We start from the raw sequence: 12,215 nt of genomic DNA on the forward strand, positions 1-12,215 counted from the left end.
TGCAGCCTCTTGTGCAGTACCACCAGCGGAACACCGTCGCGAACATGCCACCGCTGGAATCAGCAGAATGATTCACTGACCACCGCCATCTTTGTACAGGAGAAGCACATGCGCAGTTTTAATGTGACCGCCGCTATCTCTCTACACAAAGATGGTGGCAGTCTGATTTACTGCTCCTGCGCAAATTCCACGCAGGCGCAGTGAATAATTTGACTGATCCCAGCGGCAGATGCGTGACGTGTCTACAGGTAGAGGAAGCCGGTCACATTAAAGGGGTTATCCCACGAACAAAAGTTCATTTTAAAAATTGTCTGTGTCTGACCTTGTACGGAGCATACCACATCTCCTTGGCAGGGGAGGAAGCAAAAGACAATACTGACATTACAGCAGGGGATCCCAGAGGATTCATTTTGTTAGGTAAAATTTTTCACTGACTGTTTTTAAACAATATTTTACCTCACGAAATGTATCCTCTGCGATCTCCTGCTGTAATGTCAGTATTGTCTTTTGCTTCCTACCCTGCCCAGGAGCTGTGGTATGTTCTGGGCAGGGTAGGAAGCAAAATACAAGCACAGAGGCACATGTTTAAGGACGAGTCACCTGAGTCAGCAACCACTAACCGAGTATACGGAAGTATCACCGACACTAAATGCAGATACTGCCAACATCAAATAGGTGCCCCAAAACCAAAGAGAGGCGGACTGAGTTAACCCTGACCTGACCAGGATGGAGGCAGAACCATCCTCTCCAGAGTCATGACACCTACCTCCTGGAACCGAGCTCCACCTCCACCGAATCCCCCCCTAAGCTACCATTAAAACTGGCTAAAAGACGCACCATCATTTTATTTAAAAACAAGTTTTTCCTATTTTCCACTTCAAAATTTGGGGTGCGTTTTATAATCCGGTGCTTCTCTTTCACGACAGAGCCTGTTTTTGCCTTCGTCACCAAGCCAATTTTTTCAATTCCGACCAGTGTCACTTTATGGAGTAATAGTACTGGAAGACTTCAACGTATCAAACTGATTCTTAGACTGTTTTTTCATGACAGTGGTAAAATTAGTTCAATACAACTTGCGTTTATTTATGATAATATTGGAAAATTGGTGAAAATTTAGAAAATTTCACAATTTTAAAACTTAATTTTTATGCCTTTAAATCGGAGAATTATATCACGCAATAGTTCATAAATAACATTTACCACATATCTACTTTACATCAGCACAATTTTTGAAACATAAGGTTTAGAAAATTAGAAGGGATAACACAGCGCCCTATGTGTGGGGTGCGATGATCCCGGATGTGTGCTATGAACACATGCGGCATCATCGCGTCCCAGAAGGGGGCGGAGCTTAGCACAGAGCGGGTGTGCCGCTCCGACTAAACCACCGGCCATCCTGAAGGTGGACACATACCCTAAGTGTGAACATGTGCAAGCTTCCAGACTGCATTATATAGAAAAAAGAAAGCACAGCATCACTATGTATAAGTTTAGGCCATGTGAAAACACAGAAAAACATTAAAAACATATAATCTAGATTTTACTACTCAAAAAATATATAAAAGATTTTACAAAGGAGACAAAACAATACAGCATATACAGTTACAGAAAATAAAAGGGATTAGCAAGAGAACTAACTACAACGATTGCAGAGACGATTCAGTTTAGCCTAAGGAGAGCACTTTGCTTCGGGCCATTTGGCGAAAGGGGTCCCTGCATACACGATATGTATTTCTCTGCACGAACCCAGATCATAGTTCGGCATGATCTTTTATCAGCTTCTGAATCCCACCCACACAATCCCCCCTGATAACATCACATAGGCCAGGTTGTGAGCTGATCTCAGCCTTCATGATATCCCCAACTTAAGTCCTCTCTGGACAATCAAAGAAGGTCCAGATTGATGCCATATTTTACGCCAAATAATGGCATAGGTTTTGGCAGTTTATGACCCCTATGGATTTGGGTCCTTTTAGCAGGGATTATAGTTACGAGAAAATATGTATCTATTTCCCTGGTTAGCTCCAGTGCTGAAAATGTATGTCTCATTAATATTGGATGTATAGAAATTCCAATATTCTAGGTTTTCTTTTGAAATCGTATTTCTGTCGCATGTGCAACACTTTTCTTGCTGGGACAAAGGTGTCTAGTGTACATGTAAAATATTTCACTTGAGCAGACAATGTATTTCCTCCAGACAAAAGGTTTCCTCCACTTTGTTATTTAGGGCAGAGACAGATTGCCTTATTTCTCGTGTGAGAGTTGCATCGTAAACCTCATACTGGCTGTCGGATCTCTTGACCTGAGTTTCACAGCTGCATAGAAATACATCATACTGTCTTGCTCAGGTCAAGAGAGGTGCCAGGCCAGTCCATGCAGTGCGATACGATTCTCGCATGAGAAATATGGCAGTCTGTCTCTGCCCTTATGCGTAAATATAGATACCCTTTTGCTGTCCAACTCTCTGAAAAGGGGTTCTCCTGCCCCTATTAGATAGCTCTTTGTCTATGCACAATACACATCCTCATGGTCTTTATCCTACAAGAGGCTTGTGCATGATAATTAAGCTGGAGTATCAGCTAGATTTCCAGCTCTTGTTTCCTTACTGGAAATGGGAAAGGAAAAAAAGGAGGGTGGGGGAATATGGGGGACCTCATAGATTTTTAATATTTTTAATATTTTCTATGACAGCAGAATTTGTTGGATTTCTTTTGAGGGGGCAAAGAGCTATAGTGCTTTTACATAGCCTTTGTACTACCAGTAACGTGGAAGCCCTCTATTTTTCCGTTAACAGATGACGGACCTGAGTGGGGACTGATGTGGATTGAATTGAAGCTTTTGTAGGGAACATTTTACACATCATTCTGGATCACATTTATCCGGCGCCCTACACTGAACACTAACTTTGGGTTTTCCATCTAAATCTGAGTGACGTGATTCAGATGAAGCCCCCCGATGGATCCATTCACTATAATGAGGCAGCAGACTTACTCTAAACTCCGTCTGGCCTCTATTTGGCATTGTCCTTTTCAAAGGTGCACAAAACTGTGGTGGACTGCGCTTTTATGCACACCTCAAAAAAAATATACCCCGTCAGACACAAGTCAGATGGCATCCACTGTACCTACATCTGCTTCATTATAGGGAATCTTCTGCTGAGGGTTCTGTCTGAATCACATGTTTCAGAGATGTACAAGGAAACCCGGGTGTAAGAGCTCAATGGAGAGTGCAGGATAATTGTGAGGCGAGCCTTACTCGATCTTTCAGAGGCAGAATGACCAAATCAACAGCAGATGAAGAATTGTTTTTTTCTATGCCGTTCCTTGTGTGGTATAAGTGATTAGACGAGATTACTCTTCAGGTCGGTGCAATTACAGGTTTTATGTTTGGCTGCTGTCACACAGTAAAAAACACCTTTTTGCCATATTTGGACAGCTATAATTTTTCCAGGCTTTGCCTGCCATAAGTCATGTGAAAACTTGTTTTATGACAGACAAGTTAATGTTTTTATTGATACCATTTCGGGCACATGACATTTTTTGATTGCTTTCTATTCAGATTTTTGGGAGGCAGAATGAACAAAAACCAGCAATTCGGGAATGGATTTTGGTTTTTATATTCGTTCCGGGTGTGGTAAAATTGATAAGGCAGCTTTATTGTTTGGGTCAGTACGATTACAGTAATACCACATTTATATTTTTTTTATGATTTGACACTTTTACAAAATAAAAACTAGTTTGAAAATAATTGTTTTGCATAGCTGTATTATGAGAGCTATAACTTTTTTTATTTTTACACTGATGGAGCTGAATGGCACCTTGTTTTTAGCAGGAGAAGATGTTTTCACCAGTGCCGGTTGTGATTACAGCTGCCACTGTGTGAGACTGAGCAGCTAGAAGTGCATCATCACGCCTCAGTGCACTTCCAGACACCGCTTCATAATGCGATTTCTTGTTGCTGAAACAGCACTTTAGAGTCATCATCCAATTGTCTGTGTTATCTTTTAAAGTGATACTCAGTCATAAAAATTATGTCTGGGATTTAATTTTCTGACAAAAAAAGTCCATTCCATTGCTAAACCAGATGTGTATGGATCCATACAAAAAACGTGTAAATCATATGTTCAAAAGTACCTCTCAGCTGTGAGCCTCACCAACAACGGGGGTTTCATCACAGCTTGAGACACTTACCACTGATGAATATTTAATGCTTTTGAAAATCTATACATTTTGAAAGCGGTTCACAAACTTTTTCTATTCTAACCTACAGGCAGTTTGGTGGATATGCTAAAGAAGCAGACTATGTATCATGCGCAGAAAAACTTCGTTCTTGTCTTGGACCAGAGGCGTCTTATCATAAAGACTACTATCTCTGTTGTGGTTATGACCCACCGATGAAACCTTATGGAAGACGTAATGAAGTCTGGTTTGTTAAGAGCACCTAAAAGACCATTTTGCTTGAAAGAATTCTAAAGGAATAACATTATCTTCTGCAACCAATACATTGAAATCTAGCTTCACAGATATAAGGTTTCATCTAGTTTTCAGTCATAATTATTTTGGTATTTACTTTTTGTATAATAAAGTATGATCATTGTTGGTTCCCATTCTTGCAAAAGCTATAATTTATTTTTTATTTTTCTGTTATCATAGGCGTATTAGGGCTTTTTTGTGGGAAGAGTTGTAGTTTTGAAAGGTATCATTCAATTTACCATTCAATGTACTGGAAATCATACTGGATGATCCTAAATACGTGCCATCCTGATGGCCATATGCTAATTTATCTAGGCTTTTATGCTTCATAAACTATCCAAGTGCATCAAAAACAAGCCTAATTTACATATGTCAAGAATTGCTGGAGGATACTCAACTTTATCCCGTCCCTCTCCCAATATTTATTTTTTTTCCTCACCTTCTTCCAAGAGCCATAATTTTTTTACTTTTTCATCTACATAGCCAAATAAAGGCTTGCATTTTGTGGGACAAAAAAGTAGTTTTTAATTACGGTACTCCATTTATTTTACCTTTCAATATGCTGAAAAATGGGAAATACTTTCTAAGTACAGTGAAATTTTGAAAACAAATTCTGCAATTGTTTTTTGAGTTTTGTTTTATATAGTATTCATTGTGTTCAGAGATGTAGCTGGGGTTTTGATTCAGGGGGAGTCAAAACTTCTCAGTGGGCCCCTAACCAGGTAACATTGATTACAAATATGGTGGTGCACTCTAAGGCTGGGGTCACACTTAACATATGAAAAATCGGTCCGAGTCTCTCGGCCGAGAGTCGCACGAGTGTTCTCCGTATGGTCATCCGTGTGTAATCCGTATGTCATGCATATGGCTTGAGCTTTCTTGCTGACTTGCAAAATGGACATAAAATGGATAGATGGCCTGAAATGAATAAAAATCTAATCAAGGACCCTACTTATTGGCTCCTCAACAAGTCCCACCCTCCTATCTTTGCATTAGAGTCCGTGCTGGTGTTTTGGTATAGCTTTCTGTCAAACATGTCAGACAAGCTTACTTTCAACACAACTGAGTGAGTTATTTTCCACTGGGTTTTGTCCCAACGTTTTGGGGAGCCATACCCAGTGATTGTGGATCCGAGGAGGCAGAGACTAATGTGGGTACATCCGCTTCTGAGGCGGCGGCTGACTAAAGGGCATTTCCACTGTCAGTATGCTTTACTGTGCAGCCATCCTGACAAGCTCTACTGGTATTGTAGGATGAGCGTGCCCACATTTGACATTCTTCTGGAGACTGTATGCCTTGGGATCACCTTCAAGGACACCAAGATGCGCAAGTGTATTTCCACAGAGGAGCGCCTTTTACTGACATTACGGTATATATTCATTCTTTATTTTCCGTTTTATTTTTTGGGTTTCTAAATACACTGTTCCCTTCCTTTTCTTTGAATTGTTTGTGCCCTTTTCTCTAGTTTAATGGATTAATTACTTTTTGCCTTTAACAGTCTCTGCTGTTTGGAATTTATATATGTTCCCTAGGCATTGAATAGTGTTGTCACTTGTTGAGCCAGGGCTTAGTTTGCAATGTCCATAACTTTTATGATCTCCTAATCTGTTAAGATGATGCATGGATGTGTCCTTTTCAATTTTTTTTTTGTTTAAGATTCCTATCCACTGGGCTCTCCTATGCAGCACTTCATCTTGAGTTCTTAATTGGGAAATCCTCCATCTCAGGCATTGTACATTCTACATGCTCAGAAACATGGTCCCGACTGCATCAATCGGTAATGCCTGAGCCCAAAAAAGAAGACTGGCTGCAGATAGCCCGTTGCTTTGAGGAAACATGCCAGTTTCCCAACGGCATTGGATCCCTGGATCGGAAGCACATCTGTGTTCATAAGCCCCCAAACTCAGGGTCCCAATATTTCAATTACAAACAATTTTTGTCTGCAGTACTGTTGGCCCTGGTCAACAGTGCCTACAGGTTTATAATTGTCAATATTGGGGCCTATAGAAGAACAGGAGACCCCAGAGTATTCAATTCTTCCATAATGGGTCGGCAGCTGTAATGACTTGGACCTCCCACCCCCACGTCAGCTATCAAGGTCTACTATGGAAGCGATGCCTTATGTTATGGTTGCTGATGAGGATTTTCAATTGAACCGCAACGTCATGGGGACCTATCCACATAGAGCCCTAGACCATCGGAGCAGAATATTTAATTTTCACCTATCATGCGCACAATGATTGGTGGAGTGTGTGTTTGGCATTCTCTGTGCCAAATGGTGGGTCCTGCAGTCAGCCATTCAACTTAGTGAAGGAAATGTGAATGCGGTTATTAAAGCATGTGTGATACTTCACAACTTTACCAGAATCCATGACTGTACAGCAAATGATGGTGATGATGGTGCCGATGGAAATAATGGCATGGCAACTACAAATGTACATCATCACGTCGTCTGCCCTCTTGACTTAAAGTGCAAGATGTGTTAACTAGTGATGAGCGAGTATACTCATTACTCGGGTTTTCCAGAGCACGCTCGGGTGGTCTCTGAGTATAACTGCTCAGAGATTTAGTTTTCCTTGCCGTGGCTGCGTGATTTATGGCTACTAGCCAGCCTGAGTTCATGTGGGGGTTGCCTGGTTGCTAGGGAATCCCCACATGTAATCAAGCTGTCTAGTAGCTGCAAATCATCCAGCTGCCCCGATGAAAACAAAATCTCCGAGCAGTCATAAATGCTCGAGGTCACCCAAGCATGCTCTGGAAAACCCGAGCAATGAGTATACTCGCTCATCACTAGGGTTAACAAATTATTTTGTTTCACCAGACTGATATATTCCATGGCAAGACAATTCAGTGTCTATGTTATGATTTTTTTTTTGTAAAATAAACTTATGTTGCTGTTTGAAGTATGTAATGTTTTGCCCTAATAATGTTCAAATTGTGAAATTAAACACATCATCTATATATTTGTTAAAGCAGAAACCACACACATTGAATTAACTTTTTTTACTCAAAACAGGTTTGGGTAACACCAAAAAACATATTGGAAGCATATGGCATATTTGCCCACTATTGCAGGGCCAACAAGAACTTTAAAAAGAACCAAAAACCTTAAGTCATGATGAGTAATGTTGAGCGATACCTTCCGATATTCGTAAATATCGGTATCGGATTGGATCGGCCGATATTCAAAAAATATCGGATATTGCCGATACCCGATACCAATGCAAGTCAATGGGACAAAAATATCGGAATTAAAATAAACCCTTTCTTTCCTTGCAGGTTAATTCTACATGAAGGAAAACAACTAAGAATAATGTAGGATGTGTTATGATCTGGTGGCCTAGGAGCAGCATGAGACGTACTCTGGAGAAGGTGGTACCTGTACTGACCGCAAACCCTGAACTTAGCAGCGCAACTAGAAGTAGACGTGGGGGGTACCTAACACTCCCTAGACCCCTCGACACAGCCTAAGAACTAACTACCCCTAAAGACAGAAACGGGAAAACTATCTTGCCTCAGAGAAAATCCCCAAAGGATTGACAGCCCCCCACAAATATTGACTGTGAAAGGAGAGGGAAATAACATACGCAGACATGAAATCAGGATTTAGCATAGGAGGCCATACTAGCTAAAAAGGAAGAATAGGACAGAGTACTATGCGGTTAGTATTAAAACACTAGAAAATATCCACCACAGAAAATACAAAACACCACATCTGACTAAAGACATGGAGGGTATATCTGCATCTCCAGAGACACAGCTTGGCTGCAAAAAATCCTTCACAGACAAAGCTGGACAAGACAAAACATGAAAATGCACAGAACTATAAGGTCCACAGCAGGTGGACAGCAAAAACAAGGCCAGAACTTATCTTTGAAGAAATGAACAGCAGAACAGGAGAGACCAGGTATGGATGTGAATACTCCAAAAACAATGGACAACCGGCACTGACTAAAGGATAAAGCAGGACTTAAATAGCCCAGCCCAAATTGCAAAAAAATGGATACACCTGATAAATGCTGCGATCCAACTACCGCAGCACTACCACTCATAACCACCGGAGGGAGCCCAAGAGCAGAATTCACAACAGTACCCCCCCTTGAGGAGGGGTCACCGAACCCTCACCAGAGCCCCCAGGCCGATCAGGACGAGCCAAATGAAAGGCACGAACCAAATCGTCAGCATGAACATCGGAGGCAACAACCCAAGAATTATCCTCCTGGCCATAACCCTTCCATTTGACCAGATACTGAAGCTTCCGCCTCGAAAAACGAGAATCCAAAATCTTCTCAACCACATACTCCAACTCCCCATCAATCAACACCGGGGCCGGAGGATCAACAGAGGGAACAACGGGCACCACACACTTCCGCAACAAAGATCTATGGAACACATTATGGATGGAAAGAGAGGCTGGAAGGGCCAAACGAAAAGACACCGGATTGATAATCTCAGAAATCCTATAAGGACCAATAAACCGAGGCTTGAACTTAGGGGAAGAAACCTTCATAGGAACATGACGGGAAGACAACCAGACCAAATCCCCAACCTGAAGCCTGGAACCAACACACCGACGACGGTTAGCAAAACGCTGAGCCTCCTCCTGAGACAACACCAAATTGTCCACCACATGAGCCCAAATCCGCTGCAGCCTGTCAACCACAGAGTCCACACCAGGACAATCAGAAGGCTCAACCTGCCCTGAAGAAAAACGAGGATGAAAACCAAAATTACAAAAAAACGGTGAAACCAAGGTAGCAGAACTAGCCCGATTATTAAGGGCAAACTCGGGCAATGGCAAGATAGCCACCCAATCATCCTGATCAGCAGACACAAAGCATCTCAAATAAGTTTCCAAAGTCTGATTAGTTCGCTCGGTCTGGCCATTTGTCTGAGGATGAAATGCGGATGAAAAAGACAAATCAATGCCCAGCCTAGCACAAAAGGCCCGCCAAAACCTAGAAACAAACTGGGAACCTCTATCGGACACAATATTCTCCGGGATGCCATGCAAACGAACCACATGCTGAAAAAAACAACAGAACCAAATCAGAAGAGGAAGGCAATTTAGGCAAAGGTACCAAATGAACCATCCTAGAAAACCGGTCACAAACCACCCAGATAACCGACATCCTCTGGGAAACCGGAAGATATGAAATAAAATCCATAGAAATATGCGTCCAAGGTCTCTCAGGGACCGGCAAAGGCAGAAGCAACCCACTAGCGTGGGAACAGCAAGGCTTAGCCCGCGCACAAATCCCACAGGACTGCACAAAAAAACGCGCATCCCACGACAAAGAGGCCACCAAAAGGACCTACCAACCAAATCTCTGGTACCAAAAATCCCAGGATGGCCAGCCAACACAGAACAATGAACCTCAGAAATCACTTTACTAGTCCATCTGTCAGGAACAAACAGTTTCCCCACTGGACAGCGGTCAGGCTCATTAGCCTGAAATTCCTGAAGAACCCGTCGTAAATCAGGGGAGATGGCAGAAAGAATCACCCCTTCCTTCAGAATGCCGACCGGCTCAAGAACCCCAGGGGAATCAGGAAAAAAACTCCTAGAGAGGGCATCCGCTTTAACATTCTTAGTACCAGGAAGGTATGAGACCACAAAATCAAAACGGGAGAAAAACAGGGACCATCGAACCTGTCTAGGATTCAGTCGTTTGGCAGACTCGAGGTAAATCAGATTCTTATGATCGGTCAAGACCACAATACGGTGCTTGGCCCCCTCAAGCCAATGTCGCCACTCCTCAAATGCCCACTTCATAGCCAACAACTCCCGATTGCCGACATCATAATTGCGTTCCACAGGCAAAAACTTCCGAGAAAAGAAGGCACACGGTTTCATCAAGGAACCATCAGAATTCCTCTGAGACAAAACGGCCTCTGCCCCAATCTCAGACGCGTCAACCTCAACCTGAAATGGAAGAGAAACGTCCGGCTGACGCAACACAGGGGCAGAAGTAAATCGGCGTTTAAGCTCCTGAAAGGCAGAAACAGCCGCAGAGGACCAATTCGTCACATCAGCGCCTTTCTTCGTCAAATTGGTCAGAGGTTTAACCACACTGGAGAAGTTGGCAATGAAACGATGATAAAAATTAGCAAAGCCCAAGAATTTCTGAAGGCTCTTCACAGATGTGGGCTGAATCCAATCATGAATGGCCTGAACCTTAACCGGATCCATTCCTATAGATGAGGGAGAAAAAATGAAGCCCAAAAAAGAAACCTTCTGCACTCCAAAGAGGCACTTCGACCCCTTCACAAATAAAGCATTATCACGGAGGATCTGAAATACCATCCTGACCTGTTTCACATGAGACTCCCAATCATCGGAAAAAATCAAAATATCATCCAAATATACAACCATGAATTTATCAAGATAACTCCGAAAGATCTCATGCATGAAGGATTGGAACACAGATGGGGCATTAGAGAGTCCGAATGGCATCACTAAGTATTCAAAATGGCCTTCGGGCATATTAAATGCAGTTTTCCATTCGTCACCCTGTTTAATACGAATAAGATTATATGCCCCTCGACGGTCAATCTTATTAAACCAGCTAGCCCCCTTAATCCTAGCAAACAAATCAGTAAGCAAAGGCAAAGGGTATTGAAATTTGACCGTGATCTTATTCAAGAGGTGATAATCAATATATGGTCTCAAGGAGTCATCCTTCTTGGCAACAAAAAAAAACCTGCTCCCAATGGTGAAGAAGTTGGCCGAATATGCCCCTTCTCCAAAGACTCCTTAATATAGCTCTGCATGGCAGCATGTTCTGGCACAGACAGGTTGAAAAGTCGACCCTTAGGGAACTTACAACCTGGAATCAAGTCAATAGCACAATCATAGTCCCTATGTGGTGGAAGGGAACTGGATTTAGGCTCATCGAATACATCCTGGAAATCTGACAAAAACTCAGGAATTTCAGAAGAGGGGGAAGAGGAAATTGACATCAAAGGAACGTGACCATGAACCCCCTGACAACCCCAACTAGTCACAGACATGGATTTCCAATCTAACACCGGATTATGTAGCTGTAACCATGGAAAACCCAGCACAATATCATCATGCAAATTATGCAACACCAGAAAACGACAATCTTCCTGATGGGCTGGCGCCATGCGCATGGTCAGCTGTGTCCAAAACTGAGGTTTATTTTTAGCCAACAGTGTAGCATCAATCCCCCTTAAAGGAATAGGGTTCTGCAAAGGCTGCAAGGGGAAACCACAACGTCTGGCAAATTCTAAGTCCATTAAATTCAGAGCGGCGCCTGAATCCACAAATGCCATGACAGAAAATGACGATAATGAGCAGATCAAGGTCACAGATAACAGAAATTTTGGTTGTACAGTACTGATGGTAACAGAACTAGCGATTCTCTTTGTACGCTTAGAAATAACATGAGCAGAATCGCCGCAGTAAAAACACAACCTATTCTGACGCCTAAATCCTTGTCGTTCAGCTCTAGACAAAATCCTATCACACTGCATAGGCTCAGGGCTCCTCTCGGAGGACAACGCCACAGTGTGCACAACTCTGCGCTCGCGCAAGCGCCGATCAATCTGAATGGCTAGAGACATAGAATCACTCAGACCAGCAGGCGTGGGGAACCCCACCATAACATCTTTAACGGATTCAGAAAGACCCTTTCTGAAAATTGCCGCCAAGGCATCCTCATTCCATTTAGTCAGTACAGACCATTTTCTAAATTTCTGGCAATACGATTCTGCCGC

The 12,215-nt window shown here is 42.6% G+C and overlaps 1 protein-coding gene across 1 annotated transcript in view; it reads left to right on the top strand.

The window, feature by feature from the left end:
- Positions 1–4,606, top strand: part of HEBP1 (heme binding protein 1) — a 163,835-nt gene extending 159,229 nt beyond the window's left edge. The window contains exon 4 of the mRNA XM_069737094.1: positions 4,270–4,606. Coding sequence (XP_069593195.1) covers positions 4,270–4,444 — 175 coding nt within the window. The 3' untranslated portion in view covers positions 4,445–4,606. The remainder of the gene's footprint in view (positions 1–4,269) is intronic.
- The last annotated feature ends 7,609 nt before the right edge of the window (positions 4,607–12,215 follow it).

Source organism: Ranitomeya imitator, chromosome 8 (genome assembly GCF_032444005.1).
Source record: "Ranitomeya imitator isolate aRanImi1 chromosome 8, aRanImi1.pri, whole genome shotgun sequence".
Lineage (NCBI taxonomy): Eukaryota > Metazoa > Chordata > Amphibia > Anura > Dendrobatidae > Ranitomeya > Ranitomeya imitator.